At 45.9% G+C, this 27,693-nt stretch overlaps 1 protein-coding gene and 1 long non-coding RNA gene across 4 annotated transcripts in view; one reads left to right on the forward strand and one right to left on the reverse strand.

The window, feature by feature from the left end:
- LOC138492313 (uncharacterized) overlaps positions 1-22,144 on the reverse strand; it is a 28,044-nt gene extending 5,900 nt beyond the window's left edge. Inside the window, exons 1-3 of the long non-coding RNA XR_011276184.1 lie at positions 21,666-22,144; positions 3,215-3,349; positions 303-358 (exon numbers count right to left, since the gene is read on the reverse strand). This is a non-coding gene — a long non-coding RNA (uncharacterized lncRNA). The remainder of the gene's footprint in view (positions 1-302; positions 359-3,214; positions 3,350-21,665) is intronic.
- The window catches only part of TTC28 (tetratricopeptide repeat domain 28), a 1,396,661-nt gene that overhangs the window by 1,115,663 nt on the left and 253,305 nt on the right, over positions 1-27,693 (forward strand). For all 3 annotated transcript variants that reach the window (XM_069619361.1, XM_069619362.1, XM_069619363.1), the window contains exon 12: positions 14,558-14,698. In XM_069619361.1, coding sequence (XP_069475462.1) covers positions 14,558-14,698 — 141 coding nt within the window. The remainder of the gene's footprint in view (positions 1-14,557; positions 14,699-27,693) is intronic.

The raw sequence follows: 27,693 nt of genomic DNA on the forward strand, positions 1-27,693 counted from the left end.
CCATGAGATAACAAAGGATGGGCTCACTGCCTCACTCAGAAATATCCTTTCCTACCAATAACCTTAAGAGCATCATTCTTATTTTAAAAACAAAACTGTTCCAAACAACTGTACTTTGTACATAATTCTCTCCACAGACCTCCTGTACAACATTCCCAAAAATATTTTCTGTTGATATGTGATCCCTTGTTCTATAATATGAATGTTATATTATGTGCATTTAATACTTTTCATTCAACATTTTCATCAATGCTACAATAACCAGTTTTTCTAGATGTTTTGTCGAAGGACGTGTAACTCACCTGCATTAGCTTTTTAGAAGTCAGTTATGAGCTAGAACACCAACATATCGCCACATCTGGATCATCACAGAAGAAAAAAGAGGTGTTGTTAAAGTATATTCATCAGCTTGTGGAAACATCAAGTAAAGCCACCATGGGCCGAAATAAGTGAACTTCCCGAGCATTCAACAGCACAATGCCCATGGCCTGACCCGCCACCTGCTGTGGGACCACCCTTTGAGGTGTTATGAGGGTAGCTAAGTGCTATAGGGGGGCTGTAACCCCATATCTAACCCCATATGGGATATCACTCCTATGTTATGTAAAGATATGTTTTGATATTGTGCAAGTCACCACTGTACTGCTCCAATGGCACTGGGCTTCTCTTCCATGGCTACCCTTGACAGATCAAGAAATGGTGCTGGGCTCAAGAGGAGATAAAAAATGGGCGGCGTGGGGGGCGCAAGGGGGGCAGGGTTAAACAAACATGAACGATTTCTAAAGATAAGAGATAAGATGGAAAATAAGGATGGAGGTTGTGATAGTTTGCATGCCATAGCATCAGTGAAGATCATCAACGCCTACCACTTATCAAAGACACAATACTCTTGAAAACAAGTTTTTGAACCATGAGGGCAGTTTCTAGTACTTTTTGTGTATGACTTCATAATGACTATGATATGATGTGATAGGTTATTTATAACACACTTAATACCCAGAGGTTTCTAAGAGCGGACTCAGGGATCAAACCTGTGTTGCTCCGTGTCATCTTGCTTCCAAGAAGTATGTTGCCACTGAGCTATCCTCCCGAGACATGTCAGTATGGTGACATGTCCGCTTGTTTGAATAAAGCAGTAATCTATTCGGAAGCATTACTAGGGGGGCTGAGGGGGCTGTAGCCCAGTGTCTTTTGGTTGTAGCCCTGGATGGAAGCTCAGCGCTACAACCAAAAGGCTAGCTAGCCCCAAGTCCCGACAGTCCCAACATTAGCGTAGCCCCGGATCTTTTTTAGACCTAGCAACACCCCTGGATCTATTGCATGTCACATTAGCTTGTTGTCAGGTGTTTCAAATCTAAGGATTTATTGCAGCAAAAGATGATTGGATTTAAAAAATAGAAAAACGAATATCTTTTTCACAGAAGGGAGAAGGGTCAGTATTGCTTTCTTGATGTTACACCTCCGGGGAAGTGGGGGGGCAGGGGTGAAGCACGGCACCTGCTCAGAAGGAAAATGTGAAGCAGGCCACCAGCCCCCCAGAGGTCATTCTTCTTATCTGCCTCTTCTTTCAGCTGTAGTCATGATTATTGATTGCATCCGCTGAAGCACCCAGTATTGCACTGGCACCTCAGGTCCCGAGGTTCAGGGGAATTGCCTGGATACGAGGTTAATAATTTCAGACCATTGAACTGCCTATAGTCTAATGGTATTCAGTAGAGATTAATGATGGCTACTTTTTCAAATAAATAATTGGCCAGGATATCACACACCTATTGATTCAGAGATTGGTTCCACGCTAGATTGTCCTTGAACCCCATTGGGCAAGTGCAGCTCAGAGTGTAGGTCCTATATCCACACTTGTAGGCTTTTTACAATCCAGGAGCCATAGTTTTAATTCCAAAAACGTGGACTGGCACGGTCATCAACTTCAGACGATCAAATGATTCCTGAACGTCTCGGGGTATTATGATATTTTGTATATGTTTCACTTATAATAACGCATTGACGGGTACTACAGAGCACAACAAAATGCAATAGTGGTATTGTAATGTTGCTTAACCCTTTGAGTTTATTTTTGGGTGGGGGGAGTTGGTGCCCTGGCACTAGAAGGTTCCATCAGGTAATCTTTAACTGTAAATGCCAAGTTGTGTATAAATAAGTCTGCCAGTCATTCAGAGCATGGGTGCTTGAAGCACTGGCCTATTCTCTAGACATCATCTCATCTACCTTAATGCAAACCATTGCAATGCTGCATCCTACGAAGTTATGTTTCTTTATTTTACAAGTGCTACCTCACAAATGCACCAGTCCTTGCACCCCACCTCTGCACTCCCCTTAGCATCCATCCATAAACCTGTCCATCAGCTACCCATCTTCACCGAATCCTCAAAACGACCATACTCCCATACTCCCCCACAGATCTCCTAAACCCACCATCAGCGCTCACCCACCCCTCCTTTTGTAGACCTCCTCTCTCGGTCTCACTCCTCCCTGACCTTGTTGTTCTTTATGCTCACCCTCAACAAGCCAACGCTGACCTCTTCAAAGACACTTACATCTGCATACCGACCCAACCACCTATCCATATCCTGTCACGTGGACCTATCCACCTCACCCACCCCTTCATCTACACTATTTCTTCCCCCACAGCCCTGAGACCACTGACCAACAGCCCTAGCACCAGTCCAGGCTCCCTTTCAATCCTCCATCCCTCTCAACCTCAACCTGTACACGCGCTTTCTCAATCCACTTCACCCCACACCACACCACGCTACCTCATCCACATCAAGTTCCATCAGGCGTCTCATGCTTGCAAAAGTATTTCTCCACATCCCAAGCACACCACCCAAGGGGGGTATGCACCTTCCCATTGTTGCCTGCTCTTAGGGATGCCTTTTCATCTGTGACATTTTATTTCACGTCAAGAGGAATCATTTTTTTTTTTAAATCAGACGGGTCAAGATGGGGTCTGATAGTAGAAACATGAGAAAAAAGGTTGTATGAAAATTGAGATAATTCAAAAACAGCAAAGAAGAAAAGCAACCGAAAAATAACACAGAGTACAGACCACTCATGAAACATATGGGACCTCATCCATACTTCATTCACCAAAGCCTCTTCTCGACTGCATACGTTTAGCAGAACTATGGTTCACCTAACAAGGCTCCTATGCACGGATGCTAGCACAAAGATTCTTCCCTCTCCTCCTCCTTACCTCCCTGTATTTGGAGTTTTCTTCTTTCCCATCCTCTTATCTTCCCCTTGCTCATTTTCATTCCCCCAGCAGACTAAGGTCTGGCTACCCCCGTCTGGGACCAGGTACGCCACGCCAGGAATAAGCGCAGGTGCTCTGATAATAAAACAGTGGTGAGTTGAAACAATATAAAGTACTTTAACATAACATAAGATACATGTGATGTAATGATAAGTTATATTGTGCTAGCTGTGAGCACACTCACAACGACTTGAACACATTTATCAAAAAACTGTTTGTCAGGTTTTCTGGTCCTCTAATTTTAGTCTGCTGAACCACCAAAGATAGCCTTCAAGTCTCTGAATCCAGAGCTTGTACTCTTAGTCTCTTTCTCAATGGGTTCTTGAAACTTTAGCTCCAAATACCAGCATCTAACATTTTAGTCAGTGGGAGGGGTCAGAAATGTGGGGTAGACAACTACTTGTAGTTTTCTCAGTATTTTGCTTTTTATTTTAAATAAAACAATTCTGAGAAAACCTAACTAAATCTTATCTACCTGGGAATTCCCTACCTAGTCTAGAATCTAAGGGGATATCTCCTAGCATACACAAAACTGACTCTCACACTAAACAACAAAACACTCAAAGTAAAGCATAAACAACATAAATAGAAGATTACCAAATAACTAGTATCCTGGATTACTTTTTACTTGCCTTGGGTAGATCTTGTTCCCCCAGGAATGTCTGAAGTCAATTTCTTTCAAAGAAAAGTAAAGTCTTAAATCAGTTCTTGAAATGTTCCAAAGAAACAAAAGTTAATTCAAACTAAAACCCACTGGCAACATTTTCTTCTGGGTTTGTTGAACAGTTCCCTTTCAATCTCCTCAAAGAAAACATTACCAATGATAATCCTTGATAACCTCCTTCCAGGATAGAGTTAACGAAGTTCTAAACAAAGGTAAAATTTCTGTTTCAACAATTATCCTTCTTTTTGTAACTTCTGCAGCGTCTTGTCTATAACTTGTCAGGATGCTTCTTCTCAGGGGGTTGCTTTTTCCTTGACAACTCCCTTCTGTGAATGGTACTGTGAAAGCGGGCTCATTTGCTTCATAGTCTACTACTACTTCAACTGCATTCAATATAAAGTGCTTTGACAATATTATAGACAACCACATTCAGCTGCGACTTGAAACTTTAGGCATTTATCAGGCAACTTAGACCAGACTATTCGACCTCTACAGGTAGGGAAGGTACTCTTATTTCATATGCGATAAGAAAGGGCAGCCTCTTTGCCTCTTCTGTCTGTCTTACAGCTACCAATAGAATCTGTCTTGGCTTCGAGAGTGCTTCTCTACTCAACTTCAACAGTCTTAGCGTCACAGATTGTGGAACAGTTCTTTTCACAAGCACCCAGCTCCCTTCCCCAACTTTATACACACCTTCTAGTTTCCAGCAGTTACCCCAAAGCAGTATTGCCACACTTTCAACCTTGGATAACTTTGTCACCCTTGTATCAGAGGACTCCGGATGTATTACAGCTTCAACAACTTCAAAACATCAATGTTTAGGTCTTAATAGGGCTGGTTTCACATTAGAAAGAATTGATCTACTGGCTTGGGTAATGCTAGTTCTTCTCATGACTTCAGCAACTTCTACAACTGCAAAGTATATTGTTTTGAATGCTCCAAGAATCGTATTTCAATAGAGAAATGAAATTAGGTACACACAACCACTCTTTGATGATGAATTTCAACTTGAAGACTTGCATTCCCTTTTATTTATAGAGAGTCCTGCTTGATTTGGGAATCACAAATGCTTACACGCGCCCTTTCTTTGATGTAATTATTTATTGTAACAATTCGGGAAAGTCAGCTGCTACCTCTCGAGTGATTACTGTTAATGTTCTCCCTCTTAATAGGAGAAATGTGATCACTCCGGTAATGGTTTTAGTACAAAAGAAATTAATAGGCTTTTCTTATACGCAAGCACTTTAACTTGTGCTCAACACGTGCAGCATACCATTCCTTTTTTTTAAAGGCTTCCCACTTCAACGAACACCTTCTACTCACTCCCAATTCTATGCAAGTGTTCATTTAGCTGATTACAGTTACTGACAAGGTGTTCCGTGTCAACTGGAGTATGGAGCTTCACTCATGGTCTCCAGAGTCAGAGCGGTTGTGGGCTGCTTCCACTTTGCAACTTTCTTTCGGCCTTTACTGCTTCAGGCACTCTTGGGACCCACACCCCTCTGCAGTACGGGGTGTCTCCGATTCAGCCTCAGCCTCAGAGAGTCTCCTTCTCTTCTGTTACCCTCGGCTTGCTTTTGCACACGGGCATCAGTTAGGTGCACATCTTCGGCTCTGCATTCACAGCAATTAGGCGCACCTGGAAAGACTGTTGACTTCTCCCAGTTGTCTTCCAATGCAGCCACAGCCAAACAGAGTTTGTGAGCATCGGAACAACTCAGAACCTGCAGGTGAAATCTGCTCTTCTCACTTTCTGGCGGCCCCTTAAGTGGTCACACTTCCTGGTGAACTGCCAGGCTCATGCTATGCTTCTTCTTCTGCTGCACCTGCTGCTGACCTTGCAGCTTCTGATCCAGCTTCTTTCTACTGCTCTGTCCCGCTGCAGTCTTTTATGCCTCTCAGGTGGGGCAATTAGCTTCAGGTGCAGGCCTTCAGTGGTGTTAATTGTCTAAAGACCCTGCCAAAGGCTACTACGCCTACATGCCTGTCCTTTACTTCTTCATGCCTCCTCGGCCCTCTTCTTCATCTTCATCACAGTCCCTGAGGGATTCTGGGAAATGTAGTCCATTTTAAGGAAATTATGTTTTCTCATATCCTTTCTACTTTTAATAGTGATTTCAATTCCATTGAAGTTTTTAGAAGAGGGACTGTAGGGTTTAGCCCTATTAGAGACAGATGGTATAAAAAAGGACACATTTCCGTTATTCTTTTTGGCATACCTTTGGTATTGAGGAGGATATTTAATTTCTAGGGCACACAAGACCTGTTCTTTGGATACAACACTTTGTTCGGTTACACCCTTGGAGATTACCCTTTCATCTTTACAAGGAGGTCGAGATATACCAAAGTGACAAAAAGCTGTACCTCCTTTAAACCAGTGGCAAGAGGGCCCCTCTCTGCGGAGAAATACTGTGTCTCACCATGCAAAATCTCCCCACTACCCTGGTCTCCACCCAGGTGATCCTCCCACAGAACACCACCCCCAGGATTGGGATCAGGAAGCGTCTGCCCTCTCCTGGCCACCTGGGAGGAGACATTAGACAGGATTTTGGTGAAGGATCCGCAGGATTCCCCGCATCAGCTTATCAGTTCTCTCTAGGGACGTAGGCCCTCATTACAAGTTAGATGGTAGTTTGGCTGTATTTCTGCTGAACTACCACCAAAATTAATTAACGTTACCTTCACTTGGTTCCGTGGGTTTACCACAGGATTACAAGTAACAGCATGGCAATGTAAATCCCCATTTCCGGGAATATGTAGGACTCTGTGGGGGGTTTTGGCAGAACTACAGCCGGTGGTATCTCCACCACAGTAATTCCACTGAAAATTGGCAGTAGGGGGGCATATTTAACTTCAGCTTTTACCTGGAGGTAAATCTGACATTCTACCACCAATATTATAGTTCGGCGTTGTGTGAATGAGGCGGGAATGTGGCAGGAATGAGGCGTGAATATGGCAGTAATGGAATTACCGCTGCATTCCCACCTCATTACCACACTGTTGAACTACAATATTGGTGGTAGGGGTCAGATTTACCTCCAGCAAAAAGCTGGACCACCACATCATGGTTATTAAATATCCAGAGGTCATCGCAAATACGTAGTGTTTAATAGCAATAAATGTTTGGGGTGGAGTGGGAAAGAGTGTGGCGCCACAAGGAGAGGTTATGAACTAGGTGACGACGGGTCTGTATTCGCCAATGATTTTTAATTAACCTGTGTTTAGCCATAAGGGGCTGATGTGGACCCACCAATCAGCTTCGTGGGACACTCGACAACTCATAACACTAATCATAAGTGTTTCTCTCTATGCAAATATTGTACTCGCTGTATAAAAGATCCAACCTCAGAGGGTGGTTTTGTCAACTCTCATCAACCAGTTCTGTTCCACTGTGCTGTTTGATTTGTGTTTGCACAGCTGTAATAAACAGTTTACGTCTTGCCTAGTGTATGCTCCTTTTTTAATTACTTCTGGTAAATTATCGATTACATGCTCGTAGAGGACCTCTGATGCACTCCGTTGTTTCAGTCACTTTCTTGTTGAGCTTCATTTTCCAGCATGCAACAGTTCTCCTTTCAATCACTAACATAGTTGACTTTGGGCATTTTAAGTTCAAGTTTCAGAGTGCACCTGTCCTGCTTTCAATTACATTCATGCTTCGGTCTGGGAAATGTGCCCTCAATTTCCAATATGCAGTCATTCTCCTCCCAGTTATCTTTTGTGTCTCTATGAACTTTTCCATCCAGGTAAAAGAGGCAGTTCTCCTCACATTTGCATTTATGTTTGGCTGTAGGAACTTAACCCTCATATTCCAGCATGCCGCAATTCCTTTTCTACTTTTCTTTGTACTGGGAACAGGACAATACAGTTCTAGCAGACATCATTTCCTTTTCAATCTTGTCTTGGGTTTGGAACATCATTTCCTTTTCAATCTTGTTTTGGCTTTGGAACATCATTTCCTTTTCAATCTAGTTTTGGGTTTGGAACGTGACCATCAAGTTCCAGCATCCAGAAGTTCCTTTTCTAATTTGCTTTGTGTTTGGTTCTGGGAACTTGGACTTCAACTTCCAGCTAACGACAATGGCGTTCATCCTTTGCTTTGTGAACTTTAAGGTGCAGCATGCAGTGTTTCTCATATCAATTGCATCCATGGCAGGGACGTGATTTGGGGGTCACCAGGGGTCGCAACTGCGACCCCTTGGGTCCCCCTTGCTATCCTTAAAAAAGGTGTTCTTTTTTTAGTTTTTAACAAATGTTAGCTCCTCGTTTGTGGCCAGCAAGCTGTGGCACTTTGTTTCTGGTCTGCTGGCTTTTTTGTTCAGTCCTCTTAAAAAAAAAAACGTGGGGTTCCACAAGTGTAACAGACTCTTAACAACATGTTTTTCTTGGTGTCGCAGTGGGTACTTCACCACAATATCCAACCACTACATTCAGGCCCCTCAATCTTCCATCCTGACCAAGTCCTTCGAAATGACAAGTTTTATATCCTCATACCATGACCCCTCTCATACCGCCTGGGAAACACATGGCTGCAACTGGCAAGGCACACTTACTGACAAAGGGTGAACTGTGCTGTCCAGCAAGCATATTCTCTCCCCTTGGGACTGCCCTCTCTCATCCTGCTGTATCTCGAGAAGGATGAATGGAGAACAGCGTCTTTCCCATCGCTCCTAATCTTGTTATGGTGCTTGATACCAATCAGGGGTTGGGGGGCGGGAGACTTAGGGTTGAGTGGAGAGAACAGCAATTGGCGAAGTAATGCACCGATATTAGAAAATTAAAAGCCTACACATGTTTCATCAATTGAGCCCTGTCTACCATATCAATCATTCACTGAAACCACATGGCTATGCCTATCGTCAGCACCACACAGTTTCCCATGTGGTTTCTAAACACCAAATCCTGTCTGACACCCCAGAAAAGCAACTGACCTAGCCCAACACACACAACACTGCAGCCTTGCTGCTTATTGCAAGCTACATCATTATCAGGCTGGCCAGCACTGACTCGCGCGGTGGATCAGAATTAGGAGACAGACAAGAAGGCACGATCTCTGAATTTTCTTTGCAACATAAAAAGGCCTAACCCTTCCCTTAGCCTTGGACTCTAAGCCCCTCTCTAAACAAAGAAACAAGTAAAAAAGGGTGCTCGCCAGGATGTCAAAATGTCTTACGTGAATAAAGTCCTCTGTCCAAAATCCTATTCTAACCTCTTTCCCAACCTCTAAAAACGTAAATCACAAATACAACCAAGACATGTGGGACATTGTCCAATGGATGGAACGGCTGGTGGCTGCTGACCCTCGCCCCTTTGTCTCTTTACCATCAGCCCAGTTCCAGTTTGTATAATCCAGGCAGTGCTGGAGTGCTTTGTCTTGCTTGTGTCTTCCTGACTCCTGTCCACTCTCGTGTTCTTTCCTCTGTTTCCCACTTTGGGGCTCTGTTCCTTCTCACTCCCCACCGTGGGTCAGTCTCTTTCCTGATCCCACTCTGGTGCTCTGACTTTTCCTCCCCCCTCTGGGGCTTGTCTCTTCATCTCTCCACACTATGGGGCTTCTCTGCTCTCACACCACTCTGGGGTTTCTCTCTGTCTTCTTTCCCATTCTGGGACCGCTCCATTCTCACTCTGTTCTGGGTCCACTCCGGGGTTCTTTTCTCTCTTTCTCAGCTTTTGTTCTTTCTTCACTCCTGGGTTTCTCTCTGTCTTGTTCCCCACTCTGGGGCTTCTTTATTTTCTCCCCACTCTGGGGTGTTTATCCTTGTCGTCCAACTCCCATTCCTCTAGAGCCACTGCTCTCTGTTACTGGCCACACCCCCTGTATGCACTGTGACACAATTGAACTCTGTGGACTTTGCAGAATCTCTCTTCTGATTGGCTTTTTCAAATGACGCTCCCCTGAAGGCAGATCTTTTTGTCTCTCCTCTGTCTTCCATGAGCACTGGGTACATTTTGGGTTAGAAGCTGAGTCAGACATTGTAAAAAGAGTCATAGGGTTCTAAAATACCTTAGCTCCTACATACCCCATCAAGGGGTTTGTGTGTGGTGAGGTTGGATGGTAACGTAAGTCCCTCTCTGGGGTTTATCTGTCCCCTAAATTGGAGTCACCTCCAGAGTGATCCGGCTTAGCCTCTCCCCTAGCGGGTGTTAAGTCTAGCAGCTTCATGTTCCTAGTCCCTAAAGAGGTGGCTCCCCTTTTGGGGAGATATGATGACCTCCTAGGATTTGTCACACCAGTGATATCCTCCTGTACTGATGAAATGTTATACAGCCTTATCTTAATACCAGCCTTGTCCACCAAACACTGGTGAAATGTACATTAGGCTTAAAGAAGCAACCTTCTTCTGGTGCTTGCTAAGCCACCATTTGATGTTAAAATACTCCCTTTCATACTCCATCATTAATTGTACTGCAGGAGGAAGTAGCTGTCTGCAATGCTTACATTTTCCATACAAAAAAAAAATATAGAAGGCACCCCTATTGCCTATTGAGATCGTTGACAAAATGGGGGACAATTTCAAACAATGTGGGGTGTTTATAATGAAAATAATTTGCTCTATGGAACTGTTCTGCTTTAGTGGGCAATGGGAAATTCTTTAGTGACTTCAGCCGGATCCTCTGTTGTGCAGCTCCTTCTATATCCTGTACTCTGCCCTTTCTTGCCAGGAGCCAATTTCCTCTAAGTGACCATGAGTGGATGCTGCTCAACTCTATTGCATCCTTGCTGAGCAGCAGTGACCTCAGCACTTGATGCTTGACTCGCCCTATTCATCTGGTACCTTGAATACCTCAATTAGCTTCCATCAAGTCTACATCTGCACCCATCTTTTTTCTTGTTTCACTGTTTGAAGTCTGCCTTCTCCCTTTCTCTGGAGGGAAGCAGTGTGATTTAAATTCTCTCATCCCTGCCCAACAGGTGTTCGTTTAGGTGATAATTGCACAAGTGGCTGGCCACAGGGGCTGGTGATCGCTTGCCATTCTGATGTAATGACCAAACAAGCCGAAAGCCAACAGTAAAGGCAGAAGCACTGTTACTGGCCGGTAAAACCCATCACCCAAATTATTAGGGCCATTAACTCCCTGGCACAAAGTACGCAGTGAAAATGGTCCCTTTTTAGGGGAGAGGGCGTGATGTTTAGTGCGTGTGGTGCAAACATGTTTGCAAAACAAAATAGCCATCCTGCGAGAGAAAATTGAATGCTAAGAAGATGGTCTTTTCTCTTTCCTGGTGGTCAAGAGTGGAAGGTCTACGAATGGAGACAGTATGTAAGTGGAGGGCCAGGGAACATGGGTTTAGGGGAGACAGTGAATATTGGCAGATCCAGCAGAGAAGGAGTGTGCAGCACTCAGAATGCTCGGAAGGCAGGCTTTCCCCTATGAATAGTGCAGATGTTCCGAGAAGTCTGATTGGCTGACCCGCAACAGATGCTCATTTTCTTTACTCACGTTTTTGCATGCTGCCCCTTTGAGTTTTGAGCTGATGCTAGGGTGACAGTCTTGTTGTTACTGCTCTTTGTTTTCAAGGGTTCCCAAGATGTATTTTACATGTGTCATAGACCTTGTCCCATTTCCCCCACTTAGTTATACATACTTTTAATCCCCTTTTCACATGACTCCTTTCATGTAAATTATTTTCGTTTGGAATCTTAGCCATCAAAAGCCATGAAGGACCCTCGCAGCTTCCTGTTAATGGTTCTTGGACGTGGAGTGATATTTATAATTCTGCTTCTCTGTTCCTGTGTTAGCATTTAGCTAATGGCTAATGATTTACAGAAAGATGGGATGGAAACATGATGCGTGTAACCCATATCCTCATAATTTGGGTACACTGCAATTCATATTCAGATGGGCTGAATTGTTGGCAGTGTGTTTTGTGAATGAGGAGGGAACTAAAATTAATAGCACTCCTACCAGGAACTTGGCTAAGACCGCCATGCTCATGTCACATGGTTCTTGGAACAGGCACTAGGCGAGTTTGGTATCCAAACCGGTGCGCGTTAAGTCGAAATGATTGTTATAGAATGCACATTCAAGGTGATCCACTGGATCACATTCAAGATGATCGTCGTATGCAGACCTAGATCTTTGCAGCTCCTTCTGCCCCCTGTTGAATCCTGCCATCATCCTGGCGAAAGAGCACCAATCTTGAAACTGAGCGGTGCTTTGGGAACCCGGAATACCTGGGGCATTGTATACCACTTGAAATGGTATCTTGGCGGCGTCCTGGACCTCTTCTACCTGCCAGTAGGACGATGTGGTGACTCTAGGCACCACCCGCCTCTAGGTATAGAGCTACTCAGTGAGACGGCTACGTTGGACAAGCGCCTCGGCTCTGAGGCTGGACCTGACTTGAGGTGAACCGGACTGTGACTTCTGAGGCTCACACGCCCGCAGTGTGGTATAATTCACCTTGAGAGGGTACCTCGATAAAGTACACGCAGGAGAATTCCAGAGCTTTGGCACATTTTGCCGCCTGTGGCCCACCAAACAGTTGAGGCGGCACCGGCGCAAGCACACAGCCTCGCGCTGTGGTTGAAGAAGATTACTGGTGGCATCTGGGGTCCGCCTGACACCAGTGGAGGCAGCGGCGGAAAGGACTGCTGTCCGAAACATAACAGATCTTGGGCTGCAGTGATCACGCTGCTCCCATGGTCCTCAGTGGCCTAGAACAGCCCTGAGGAGGATTATAAGGTCGATTACACCCCGCTCTTCCTCACGTCATTATAGGTGCAGGGGTCAACGGGTCAGGATAACACACGTGCATACCCCTGCAACACTTTCCCTTGGCCCAGACACTGCGGGCCCATGATGCTGGTAGGGGCCCAGCATTGATTGGCACCACTATCTGGTGTGTTTTGAGTGCACAACCCCCCCCACCCTGAACGAGGAGTGAAGCTGGTTCCCTCAGCACTCCAGGGCTCCTGGTAACAGGTGGCACACACAGCAGCGGAATATATTGCCGACTGAATACCGGGACCCCCTTTATGGAACATGACCCAGCAAGTCCTTTTGAGCCTTTGGGACCTTGGGATATCAGCCAAATATGCTCTCATTGATGAGTGCTCTTTCCTTGTACTCAGGAGTAGTGTTATCCCTCCTGAGTCACCTTCCTTCCTTCTCTGCTGCTGGAGCAGCAAACTACCCTTTTTAGTGACCTGTGTGGCTTTGTGCAGCTAATTTATCTGCACCGGTCTTGCTGTTAGGCGGCGCGGTGAGTTCATAGTCCATTGTGTAGTTCTCCTTCCCTCTCTCCCCCCTGATGTTTCTCCCTCTCCCCTCCATGGTGCTCTCCATCTTCCCTATTTGCTCTAACTGCTACGCTATCACCTATCCTACCTCTCTCTAGAAGCTTGAAAGGAAAAAATTCAAGAAACATTTCCTAGTCTCCAACCAAGGCCTGCCCATTGCTGACACCTATGTCAATGCTTCTTCCAGGCAGACTGTCATTGATATCCTCTTTGCCACTCGCTCTCCGGACTTTTGGACTCCCCATATGGTCTCAGTCCTTTCCCTTTTCTCTCCCTCACCCATTGATGGTGGTACCAGATTTAAAGTTCTCTTGGCACACTTCCAATCCTCTAGCTGCATCATTAATATCTACCAGAATGGCACCGTCCTGGCCCAGGGCTCTCAGCCCAACCTCCTCCTTCTTCATAGGTGTCTTCCAGCTCTCATCTACTTCCTTCCTTCTCCTGCCATTCCTCCTTCTGCCACCCACCTGCCCCCCTCGCCACCACCAACGGGCATACCACATCCCTGTACCCCTCCTCGGAAAATATTCAAAGGTGGAAACCAGCTTCACTTAGCTACCCTCAATGCTTGTTCTGCCATTAAACACTCTTCTGACATCTGCCTCCTTCTTGAAGACTTTGACCCTGACATTCTCGCCCTCACTGAGACGTGGTTCAATGGCAGCTCTGTCACTGCTCTTGACACTCTTCTTACCGAGGACTACAAGATCCTCTCCAAAGCCAGGGCCAACCGGTCTGGAGGCGGAATGGCCCTGATCTTCCATGAATGGGTCCCTGCTACAATTATAGCCATTCAATCCTATTCTTCCTTTGAATGCCCCGTCTGCAGGCTTGCTGTCTCTCCTGCCCTCTCGCTTACTTTCGTCACCATCTAAAGGCCCTCTGGCCCGGTCTCCCTCTTCCTCTCCAAATGGGCCGTCCTCACCTCTTCTCTTCTAACCTCTAACTCCAAACTGTCCTGTTGCCTGCTCCAAAGGCAATACCGTCTATCCATCCGCTAAAAGAAGAGCGCCAATATCAAGCTCACAACTCTGGGTCCACCAACAATACGGCTGAACTATTCAAAATATGTAAGGAACTCGCCAATCCTACTGCAGTGTACACTTCTCCTCTTCCATCCCAGGCTCTCGGTACTGCACTGGCCTCCCATTGTGTATCGTATTTCTCATTTTAACTCCAGGGATTTCTATGGCACATCAAAGAAACTTTATCAACAATATGTCTTTAGACATACCTTTACCAAACACATTAACAACTGAGGCTCATATTATTGCGACACCTAGATTCAGATACATTTGCAAAGTAATATTCATTAGTCTTAGTAAAATGTTAAGCTTTCCCCTTTAATGTTGTGCGTTCTACTCTTTGCAGAGCCTGCGCTAGCAGCGAGACTGACAGTGAGGCCGGTGACTTGATGGACCAGCAGTATGAAGAAATGAACAATAAATTGAACTCTGTCACAGATCCCACTGGGTTCCTGAGAATGGTCAGCAGGAACAACCTCTTCAACAGGTGAGAAAGCTGCTTATCAATACAGATAACCTTTTCTTGACATGCCTTAGCACCCACGCAGCGCACCATAGCCTGACTGATTGCTTGGAACGCAGGCTGTGTCAGCTGGCACACACCGGCTCCACCCTCACGCAACTTACATACCCACCACATCATTTTACAACAAAGAAGTCCTCCAAAGTGATCTCTCACCTGAACCTTCCTGGTCCAATGCTCCCCTTCTAACATTCTACATGAAAGCTCAGTGCCTTCTCCTTCCATTGTTCCCCTTCAGAATGCTCACTCCAAGGCCCGAGACAGCTTCTCGACTGTCTGATGCTTGTCAAACCAGATGCCTCATCCGATGTGCCTCATCCTATGAAAACCGAGGTCTTTGTAGCCCTATTATGATTGTGATATAATGGTGTAAAGGGGGGCGGGGCAGGCTGTGACCCGGGTAATCAGTCCTTACCCTCATTATGCCCCCTCGGCCCGTAAATCGGGCGTTGGCCGGGATTAACACCCATGACAGCCCGATTCCCGGTGACTGTGTAGCATGAATAAGCCAGCCGGCTTTGAACACTCATGATGTTGCTTCCATAGTCACAGCACTGGGGCAAGCACATCTTGTTTTACCACTGAAATGCCAAAGAAACACATATTGTAAACCTACAGATGTGAAAAAGTTAAGAATGTGTTTGTCATCCCATAGAAAAGTAAAATCCAGTTGGGTCTTCAGTATATCCACAAATAATTTTTTGAGATACATTTGCATGTAATGAATTTTAAGTGAGGAATTTGCATAATGTTTGGCTATTCTGGAATCCCAAAAGAATGTAACTATTTTTTGGGTCCTTGAGCTGCCGTTTAGAAAATTCCTTTGAACGCATTATGAAATGTATGATCAAGAGAAGTCCTTGAGGACGCTTTTATAGCAATAGCTCGCTGGCAGGCACTAAAGTAAGAGATCTAAACTGAGAATTGTTACAATTCTGCTTTTGACAATTGCATACTTGCTCTCGTTCGCATTCATTATTCAGGGGAATGTACAATGCTGTCATGTCACCAAAATCGTCAGAGTACTGAAAGTGATACCGCATATCCCTCTGTCATGTTGCAGGAAGTGACATCACGTGTATGTTTTATTTGAAGTTTGAAAATAACAAGGGGGGTCCTGGGAGACTCTCTGCCAGACATGAGTCCTGGTTCAAGAGCCTAACCCAGAGTCTTTAGCTGACTATCTTTCACAGAGGAGAAATAACCTAAACGTATCAGTCTTTGTCGTGCCCTGGGGTAGTCCAGCACCGAAATGCTAGACAATTCTTCTCTGAACAAGAATACCAACAGCAACCCCAGACACGTGTTTCGGTGTGGTTGAACCTCATCAGTAGGGTGTAGCTGTGCTTCTCTGACAATAGTGAGCAAGGGATCCACGTCTGGATTCCCCTAGTAACTGGGGAATCAGACTTTCGGTCTGGTTGAACCTCATCAGTAGGGTGTAGCTGTGCCTCTCTAAGAACAGTGAGCAAGGGATCCACATCTGAATTCCCCTAGTAACTGATGGTGAGACCCAAAGTTACTTGAAATATGCAAATAACAAGGTGGGTCCTGGGAGACTCTCTGCCAGACATGAGTCCTGGTTACAAGAGCCTTACCCAGAGTCTTTAGCTCACTATCTTTCACAGAGGACAAATATCCTAAACATATTAGTCTTTTTCCTGCCCTGGGGCAGTCCAGCAGCGAAATGCTAGGCAATTCTCCTCTGAACAAGAGTACCAAGAGTACTAGGATTCCCCTAGTAACTGAGGGTGAGACCCAAATTTACTTGAAATATGCAAATAACAAGGAGGGTCCTGGGAGACTCTCTGCCAGACATGAGTCCTGGTTCAAGAGCCTAACCCAGAGTCTTTAGCTCACTATCTTTCACAGAGGATTCCCCTAGTAACTGAGGGTGAGACCCAAAGTTACTTGAAATATGCAAATAACAAGGAAGGTCCTGAGTCTTTAGCTTACTATCTTTCACAGAGAAGAAATATCCTAAACATATCAGTCTTTGTCCTGCCCTGGGGCAGTCCAGCACCGACATGCTAGGCAATTCTCCTCTGAAGAAGAGTATCAACAGCAACCCCAGACACGTGTTTCGGTCTGGTGGAACCTCATCAGTAGGGTGTAGCTGTGCCTCTCTAAGAACAGTGAGCAATGGATCCACGTCTGGATTCCCCTAGTAACTGAGGGTGAGACCCAAAGTTACTTGAAATATGCAAATAACAAGGGGGGTCCTGGGAGACTCTCTGCCAGACATGAGTCCTGGTTACAAGAGCCTTACCCAGAGTCTTTAGCTCACTATCTTTCACAGACGAGAAATATCCTAAACATATTAGTCTGTGTCCTGCCCTGGGGCAGTCCAGCAGCGAAATGCTAGACAATTCTCCTCTGAACAAGAGTACCAACAGCAACCCCAGACACGTGTTTCGGTCTGGTTGAACCTCATCAGTAGGGTGTAGCTGTGCCTCTCTAAGAATAGTGAGCAAGGGTTACACATCTGGATTCTCCTAGTAACTGAGGGTGAGACCCAAAGTTACTTGAAATATGCAAATAACAAGGTGGGTCCTGGGAGCCTCTCTGCCAGACATGAGTCCTGGTTACAAGAGCCTTACCCAGAGTCTTTAGCTCACTATCTTTCACAGAGGAGAAATATCCTAAACATATTAGTCTTTGTCCTGCCCTGGAGCAGTCCAGCAGCGAAATGCTAGGCAATTCTCCTCTGAACAAGAGTCCCAACAGCAACCCCAGACACGTGTTTCGGTCTGGTTGAACCTCATCAGTAGGGTGTAGCTGTGCCTCTCTAAGAATAGTGAGCAAGGGGTCCACGTCTGGATTCCCCTAGTAACTGAGGGTGAAACCCAAAGTTACTTGAAATATGCAAATAACAAGGGGGGTCCTGGGAGACTCTCTGCCAGACATGAGTCCTGGTTACAAGAGCCTTACCCAGAGTCTTTAGCTTACTATCTTTCACAGAGAAGAAATATCCTAAACATATCAGTCTTTGTCCTGCCCTGGGGCAGTCCAGCATCGACATGCTAGGCAATTCTCCTCTGAACAAGAGTACCAACAGCAACCCCAGACACGTGTTTCGGTCTGGTGGAACCTCATCAGTAGGGTGTAGCTGTGCCTCTCTAAGAACAGTGAGCAATGGATCCACGTCTGGATTCCCCTAGTAACTGAGGGTGAGACCCAAAGTTACTTGAAATATGCAAATAACAAGGGGGGTCCTGGATACTCTCTGCCAGACATGAGTCCTGGTTACAAGAGCCTTACCCAGAGTCTTTAGCTCACTATCTTTCACAGAGGAGAAATATCCTAAACATATTAGTCTGTGTCCTGCCCTGGGGCAGTCCAGCACCGACATGCTAGGCAATTCTCCTATGAACAAGAGTACCAACAGCAACCCCAGCCACATGTTTCGGTCTTGTTGAACCTCATCAGTAGGGTGTAGCTGTGCCTCTCTAAGAATAGTGAGCAAGGGGTCCACGTCTGGATTCCCCTAGTAACTGAGGGTGAGACACAAAGTTACTTGAAATATGCAAATAACAAAGGGGGGTCCTGGGAGACTCTCTGCCAGACATGAGTCCTGGTTACAAGAGCCTTACCCAGAGTCTTTAGCTCACTATCTTTTACAGAGGAGAAATATCCTAAACATATTAGTCTTTGTCCTGCCCTGGGGCAGTCCAGCACTGAAATGCTAAGCAATTCTCCTCTGAACAAGAGTACCAACAGCAACCCCAGACACGTGTTTCGGTCTGGTTGAACCTCATCAGTAGGGTGTAGCTGTGCTTCTCTGAGAATAGTGAGCAAGGGATCCACGTCTGGATTCCCCTAGTAACTGAGGGTGAGACCCAAAGTTACTTGAAATATGCAAATAACAAGGGGGGTCCTGGGAGACTCTCTGCCAGACATGAGTCCTGGTTACAAGAGCCTTACCCAGAGTCTTTAGCTCACTATCTTTCACAGAGGAGAAATATCCTAAACATATTAGTCTGTGTCCTGCCCTGGGGCAGTCTAGCACTGACATGCTAGGCAATTCTCCTATGAACAAGAGTACCAACAGCAACCCCAGACACGTGTTTCGGTCTTGTTGAACCTCATCAGTAGGGTGTAGCTGTGCCTCTCTAAGAATAGTGAGCAAGGGGTCCACCTCTGGATTCCCCTAGTAACTGAGGGTGAGACACAAAGTTACTTGAAATATGCAAATAACAAAGGGGGGTCTTGGGAGACTCTCTGCCAGACATGAGTCCTGGTTACAAGAGCCTTACCCAGAGTCTTTAGCTCACTATCTTTCACAGAGGAGAAATATCCTAAACATATCAGTCTTTGTCCTGCCCTGGGGCAGTCCAGCAGCAAAATGCTAGGCAATTCTCCTCTGAACAAGAGTACCAACAGCAACCACAGACATGTGTTTCGGTCTGGTTGAACCTCATCAGTAGGGTGTAGCTGTGCCTCTCTTAGAATGGTGAGCAAGGGGTCCACGTCTGGATTCCCCTAGTAAATGAGGGTGAGACCCAAAGTTACTTGAAATATGCAAATAACAAGGGTTGTCCTGGGAGACTCTCTGCCAGACATGTGTCCTGGTTACAAGAGCCTTACCCAGAGTCTTTAGCTCACTATCTTTTACAGAGGAAAAATACCCTAAACATATTAGTCTTTGTCCTGCCCTGGGGCAGTCCAGCACCGAAATGCTAGGCAATTCTCCTCTGAACCAGAGTACCAACAGCAACCCCAGACACGTGGTCGCTGTTGGTACTCTGGTTCAGAGGAGAATTGCCTAGCATTTCGGTGCTGGACTGCCCCAGGACAGGACAAAGACTGATATGTTTAGGATATTTCTCCTCTGTGAAAGATAGTGAGCTAAAGACTCTGGGTAAGGCTCTTGTAACCAGGACTCATGTCTGGCAGTGAGTCTCGCAGGACCCCGTCTTGTTATTTGCTTATTGGAAGTTTGAGGCAGAATCATATAGACAGTGGTAGATGAAAGGCGCCTGATTGTCCCCAGTCTCCTAAATGCTGTACTTGAGAAGTCGCGAGGCACGCAGCATTATGCAATGATTTATACGCTACATCTGACAGTCGTCCTTTGCTCGCCCCGGCAGCCAAGCCTGAATAGTAAAAAGGTTGAAAGCTGTATTTATGTCTTGTTCCTTGCACACATTTTACTGTTGTGGTGAGTTTTCTGATAAAATGAAATGAGCAGGATATCCACTTTGCATTGCATGCTCAGAAGGTATTCGTGATGTACACCTGATGGATCCCCCGTAGCATGCGGTGAGGCTTTGCCAGAATGTTCACCCTCACAACTGTTACCTGTAGGCCTTATGCAGCCCCCCGTACCATGAGGTGAGGCTGTATCAGACTGTACACTCACTATCCACCAGTATGCTGTAACTTTCATGATCACTCCCACACAACTTGGACTGTACTACTGCACCTGGAATGTAACTAGCACCTAAATGCATCCGAATTTTGTGCACTGCTATAAATGTAAAAATAAATAAATACAATGAATAAACAGCCATTAGCAAAAACTGAAGGCAGGCTTCCCTTTGAGCAATTGTCAAATTGGTAAAATCACAGGGGGTGCCGAGTTGTTCACGGGTCTTCTGAGTGTGTTTGCTCTTGCTATCCCTTAACGATGGTCAAGGAATTGTCTCCTTAATATGTAAGTAATTTGTAGCAACAACACAAACATCAGGATTTAAGAGGTACGCAGAATTAATTTCTACTGCAAGTACCTGCATTTGCCATTATTATGTTATTAGTGAAAACTATGCTGCGGGTGTGGATTGCTGTAATAATTACCCCTGATGTAAATGGCAAGCCTCCTAAATGAAGTGCCTGAGTGCAGCAAGATCTAGCACCGCTAGCAACAGGGTCGGCCGTCGACTGGGTCATTTTTTCCAGAGCGACTGGAAGGTTATTATTTGCTGCGACGCTCTGTGTGGGGCACTGCATCGCATCAAAGGGAATATTGTCCTACCAAAAGATATCCACCATGGGAGAAGCAAAAAGCCGCTTTGCACATGGTGGCAGGTTGGACTGGGAACCAAAAGAGGCCCTGGAAATCATTTTCAAAGTGGCCCCATGTTACATATTTTCAGCAAGCCCAACCCTTTTCCTATGGGAAAATTTGGAAATACCACACAAAAGAGGCCCAGGGTGCAGAGGCCTACCGGGAAATCTCCAGAGTTCCCTATAGGCCAGTCCAGTTCTGCACGGTGGCTTCTTTCAGAAGATGTGTTGATAATATCAGGGCGGAGGCCTTCCCCGGCAGTAGAGCGTACGGGATGTGCTTAGAGGATACAGGCTGGAGGGTTGGAGCGGGAGGTGACCGCGGACCAAGGAGAGGCGGCACTGCTGCTGTGCTCTCTCGCACCTGATTGGCTAAGCACACCAGAGCTGGTGCGTATGCAAGGTACCGAGTTGTTAACATTCGCTGGCGTTTCAGGGAACCATGTGGACAGTCTTCATGGGTTTAACTATATTATTTAAAACATGGATGCATGTTACTTAGATACTTAGAGAGGACTGTGGCAGCATTCCTAGGAGGACCTACTCGTCCTGGGAGGATAGCTCAGCGGCAACACACTCGCCTTGGAAACAAGACCACACTAAGCAACACAGGTTTAGAAACCTCTGGGTGTTAAGCGCTTTATAAATACGCAACTAAGACATATTCCTGGAACAGCGTATCGAAAGCCCCCGAGTTGTGTGAGTGTTTTAAAAATGCAAATAGAAAATAAATAAATAAATCAATAATGGAATACGTATTACTGGTGATGGATAGAAAGATTGCATTGTGATAAAGCTCAGCACTGCACATGGCATGCCAGACCCAGCATCTCCTCTCACAGCGCCTGCATTTATAGTTGCTTTGCAATGGACGACTAAGTTATAATATATAAATGTGTCTTTGTAGAGCTCTTTAGTTTCCTACCTGCTGTCTGATTTGTTGGAACGAAAAGATGAGACCCTTGCATAAAAGTTCTGCATCTCGCTGCGAGTCCTGCGCGACATGCAATCCGTGCCGCGCATAGGATGCTAATTTTCTGCTCGTCTCGGATGCATATTTTATAGGTTTTTTCCATGTGAGCCTGGTCGTTTCTGTTGCGTGTCTCTTCACGCAGCAGCAGCAGCGAGGAGAAAACGAATGACTCCTGGGCCTAGTTCCCGTCATGCAATGCTCCTTCTTTCACTCTCTGTTTTTTAATAAACCGAGGCCCTTGTTTCCTTTCATTATTTGGCTGTCATGTTGACAAACGTCTGTTTGCCTTCCCGTGAAGGCCAGGTCCTGCAGTAGAGTCGTGGAAGGAGATAGCTTGGGCGCGAGCCAGCCCTCCGGCAATACCCGCGCCTCCAGCTGCTCTGGAGTGCATGTCTCTGCACGGTGTTACGCCATATGCCCGGAGGAGATGCAGAGGGTGGCTTTCCTGTTACTACCCCTTCTACCCTGCATCAGGCAGTGCACTGTGCAGGAGGGCAGGGCCAGAGATTCTGCATCCACGCAAGAAAAGCGTTTCTGGCACTTTTTGTTTTGGGCCTGATTTCCATTGCGCCTCGGCAGTGTGTGCTGGGGGGCAAGAGGGTTATGCAACCTCATTCCTTATGCTGCTGTTACAGCCCTCAGAGCGCAGAGGGAGTACTGATAAGCTGCACCTGCTTTAAGGTACAGCGCCCATCAGAGGCGTCGCTAGGGGATTCTGGGGGGTGGGGAGGGTCTTTTGGTTGTAGCCAAAGATAGAAGCCTAGCAACGCTCCTGGCGCCCATTATTGTTTCATAGCGCTTGTCAACGTCACTCGCTGAAATGCGCTAGCTAGTGACGTTGAAATGCGCCACTGTTTCCCAGGCAATGTAAGTGACTTGTATACATATATGTGTTACATAATCTTATACGTGTCATGTATGTAAAATATACGTGTCATGTATGTAAAATACAACATATCACCCGTTTGTGCAAATTGTATGTGCTATATGTATTTAACATATTTATTTATTTATTTGCAATTTTAAAGCGCTCAAACAGCCTTTGGGCATCGAGGCGCTGTTACATGAATTGTTTGTTTTTAGTTGCGTAATTGTTTTTATTTTTTTTGTCTTAGTTGCGTTTTTATAACCTTCTTAAATAGCCAGAGGTTTCTAAGCGCGGACCCGGGGATCGAACCTATGTTGCTTCGTGTCGTCTTGCTTCCAAGGCGAACACGTTGCGGGGATCGAACCTATGTTGCTTTGTGTCGTCTTGCTTCCAAGGCGAACACGTTGCAGCTGAGCTATACTCCTGGGACGTATAAGTATACATAAAGGATAAGCTTTATTATCTGGCACTTTATTGATATTTTATTTGTATCGCGCTCGTACACAAGTGTTTCAGAGCGCGGCGAGGCAAGGGAGGGGAACAAGGGAGAACAAAACAACGATCTTACTAGGCCCAGTGACATTAAGAACATGCAAGTGCATGGGAGAGGGAAAGGGGAAAGTGCATAGGAGGGGGAGAAGTGGAAAGTGCTGAGCAAGGAATACAAATAAATAATAAATAAATAATAAAAATCAACAAACAGTGGTATTGCAGCCAGCAAGTGGCAAGGCCTAGGTTTAAGGCAACAGACAGGGTGTGTCTGATAAGTGTAGAAAAAGGGGGGACTGTAGGGTTACAGATACAGACCCCAGTGCAAGGGTTTGCCAGGAGGCAGTGCGGGTGGGTGGCAGGGTGAGCAGATACCTAGGCCCGAAAGTCAGAAGGTAACCAGGTTCACAATGCCAAGACAGAACAGATCAGCAGGGGAGAGGAGGAGCAAAGGCAGAAACAAAGAGGAAGGTCTTGAGGTGCTTCCGGAACCAGAGATGGTTCTTCTCAAGTTTCATAGTGGCAAGGAGGCTGTTCCAGAGGGAGGCCCCAGCCGAAGACAGAGATCTACCCCCAGCACGTTTCTTTGAAAAACGGCTGACCCTGAGGGAGTTAGAGGTGGAGGAGCAAAGAGCTTGGGAGGGAAGGTATTTACGTAGGGAATTTTAACCGGAAAGAACCCATGGCGTTCGTGTGACTGTGTGCATCTATTTTTTAATGCAGTGTGGTGTGAAAATAGAGTAATGACGTACATTTGCTGCCACCTTTATTCCATCATAGCAGTAGGGGATGTCATAAGTGGTTGCTATGTAGTAACTGGTTGCTATCATACAGGGCTCAAGTCGAGGTTAGACACGGGCTGATGGTGTCCACCCACTTTTTTCAGAGGGCGGACGCCGTCCCCCTGGATATTCTTGAGGCTGCGTGTAAAATGGGAAACATAGAAATTCTTTTTTGATCCTATTAATTTACGGCATCCGCAGGACTCAAACCACGGTCGCCAGGTCGGGCATCGCACCAGATAAACTGATGAGAAATTGCAGACGACTAAAGATGAACTGCATGTCCCAGGCCAAACATTGTCATTCTTGGAGTGTACAATATGCACACCTTGTATCGCTTTCAAAAGACTATTAGAAGAAAATACCCTCTTTTGGTTTTTTGTGTGTCGTGATTTTATGAAAGGCAAATGCCATTCATCCTGTGCAACTTGTATGTTTATGCAAAGCCAATTGAATGAAATGTGCCTGTGTCACCTTGATATGCTAATTTCTGGTGATGTCACATCCCGTTGCGATTGTTAATGAGTCCCAACACTTTTTTTTAGGACTTGACCCCCGCTATTGTATGTTTTCGCCTACCTTAGATTCATCGAAGTGGTGTACACCTTTTCTGGGTTGCTTGTGTACTGCATCACAACGGGCGTGATGCGGAAAACTGAGGCAGTGATCATATTCTGCGCTTTGGGAATGCAAAAGCCCCATCACAATCGGGGCCTCAGTGTCATCCTTCTTTTCTCGTTTCTTGTGCAATAGAAACACGCCCACATTCTGCAAATAGAGGCATATTTCATGGTTCTGTAGTCAATGAATAGAAAAGAATTGCACCATCTACTTGCAGCTCAGAAAAGATCTGCAATGTGTGCAAAATCGACAGCGCTGTCCAGGCACACGTGCAGCCAGCCCCCGGACCCTGCATATCTACATCCTGCACGTGAGGGGGTCTCTGTGGGACTCTGCACAGCCGTGTGAGCACGTGGTGCCCTGGACCCCAGTCGGACTTGTGCATTCCCCGCCACGCAGCGCGCTTGCTCAGTTGCATGGGCAGTGCATTTCTGAGCGCATCCGTTTGTGGCTCTGGCATGCATTAAGAAATGCATTGGGCGGTATCTCACCAGGCTCGGACTGGCTTGTAGGGCAGTAGGCCCATGGCTGAACCAAAAACGCAAATTGCTTGTGTGGGCCACTTTTTTGGGTCAAAGTGGGGCGCTTCTTTGGCCAAAGTGGGCCAGTTTGATGTCAAAAATGTTATTTTCATAATAACAAATAAGAACAAAAAATAGCATGAACCAATTAAACATGCACTTAGACAGTGGGCCAGTTTGATGAGTTACTTTACTATGCGGCTAATAGTTTTGACCATTGTTGCTGAATAAATATTCTTTAAAATGCACAGTTTGCATCACATTTTATCAAAATCCTCCCCCTTGGGTTCTATCAAACAGCGTCACAAAAGAAATGAATTCCCATTTGAAACTGTGGGGCACTTTTTCTGTTGGTGCCCAAGACCATTGTATGCACCAGTCCGACTCTGTATCTTAGCTCTGGCTCTCTCGCACCTTTTCAGGTTCAGTTTGCACCTGGTCTGCAGGACAGGGGCACTGAACTGTGTGCGCATGTTATGTTAATGTTATTTATGCCGCACGCTGGTACCCTTTTCATTGGTTCCAGGGTCCCGTGTCCTTTAAGAATTGCTTTCAGCACAATGGGCCTCATTACGAGGTTGGAGGTAGCCATGCCCTTAATAAGGGCATGGTTATCCCCAAACTCGGGTCCGGCTCCGGGTCCCGCGAAAGGGGAATTACTGGGCCATTCCGACCTTGGAGGGTCCGGTAATTTCCCTTTTGCGAGACCCGGAGCCGGTACGTCCCCATTCCCATTGAGCCCCCATAGGGCTCAATGGGAATGGGGAGGATGGTAGCAGCGGCACCGTCCACAATGGTACCGTTGCTACCATCCTGCTCTGCTCGCGAGTGCCGCGCTGCACACGTGTTCTGGCCATGTGTGCGGAGCGGCACCCATGGGCAGAACTCGTAATGTGGCAGCATGGTAACAACGGCACCGGTAGCACTACCGGCGCCGTTGTTGCCTTACCGCCACTATCGTAATGATGCCCACTCTATCCTTATTTTCTGACCCTTATGCATGTTATGCATTCGCAAGCTGGAAAATAGTTTTGTACATGTAGGCCAAGGATTCCCAGTGTGTTTAATACAAACATGAATTAAGATCCCTTTCTTATATATTTTCCGATTTCTTCCAAATAGACTGCCAAAATGTCAAGCGAGTTTTGCCTCACTGCATAGCGCCTGTTTTTCAATACTTTCAAATGCTTGTGTTCCCTGCATACACCAAAGCATACAGCACACTCGCAAATTGTGTGTATTCTGGGAAAAGCCTGTGAAGAAATGATTCATTGTGGAATTAAGTAAAACAAGGTGTTTAGATTCCAAAATGTTTAATTGACAAAGGTGGGTATGATATTCTGTGCTGAAATGCACCAGTCCGTGGCCAGGTGCCTGACCTCTGAGAAATAGTACTCCACCCAAAAAAGAGGAAATCACATACAGGGGTAATTTAGGTCTGTCAAGAAAGAGCTTTTGCTTTAAGCCAGAGCTCTTGAAGATACATATTAGAGGGGCCCAGGTGTCTCTCTGCTACTGCATGATGCAGAACAAGCGGGACATGGAGATTGCGCTGTTACAGTGGCAGCCATTTTATAGAAGTCAGTGGAGCTGTTTAAGTTGGAGAGAGAGTTGTTGAATATTGATTGTATGAGTGTCTTTTGGTTCCAAGCTAATTGGCACATGGATATGTTCTCCACAGTTCTATGTGTTCTAAAATACTTTCTTTTGAAAGTCTGCAGTTTGGGTGTGCACTTTTGGCCAACCTGAATTTTACCCTTTTTTTGTTTTTTGTTTGTTTTGGCGGTCCCCCTCATACAGCTCCTCACAACCACCACACACTCCCACCCCCATCTCCACCCACTATTTTACTCCCCCCACATATACATGTGCACATATATGTGCTTGTTTGATTCAACCAAAAGTGCAAATCAAACTGTAGACTTTTCATAGAAAGTATTTTGAAACTTTACATTATGTTTGTCATTTTTGTTTTGATCATAACTATTATTACTATTACCATCAATCAATGCAATTCTTTATTTCGGGAACATCTTCCCATAAAAGCATAAACATCACAAAAAATACATTTCATATCAGTTATAGAACAGCTCAAACGATGGGCGTGAAAGGTCCTCTGTTCAATGCTTGAGCTACATGTGGTTGCTGCTCCATTGCATAGCATTGCTGAGTTGTATTATCATTGTAGGATCTCCGGCTGTTATCTTAAAAGATTCTTCTCCTTTGTGGTAAGTAACTGCACAGTACCCAGGTTAAAGCACTCCCTCTGTCCCTGTGTCTGGTTGGGATGGACCCGGTTTCTTTCTTTGCTGCTAGGGATGATGTATACATTTAGTGACGGCAAGGACAGTTGGCATGTCGTGGGTTGAGTTGCATAAAAGTAGACCTATTGCAAAGTGTCTAATTCCATGTCTAACACATTGGGCCTCATTACGGATCCGGCAGTAGCGTGCCAGTAAAACCGGCAGGTAGCCGCCGGACCTGTAATGAATTACCGGCGCCTGACTTCCCGGTGCAACCTGGCTATTCCAAGTCTGGTGGCTGGGAAGTGAGGCACCAGAAATTTCCTATGGGACCCCATGGGAATGGAGACACGGGAGCACCGGAATTGTTAAGAACGGGGCCAGTGGTCCTGTGAGGACTCTACGAGCGGGTGCTATCCCGCCCGGCTGGTCTGATCCTGGCAGGCGGGACGGCAC

This window comes from Ambystoma mexicanum, chromosome 10, assembly GCF_040938575.1.
Source record: "Ambystoma mexicanum isolate Mex_15411 chromosome 10, UKY_AmexF1_1, whole genome shotgun sequence".
Lineage (NCBI taxonomy): Eukaryota > Metazoa > Chordata > Amphibia > Caudata > Ambystomatidae > Ambystoma > Ambystoma mexicanum.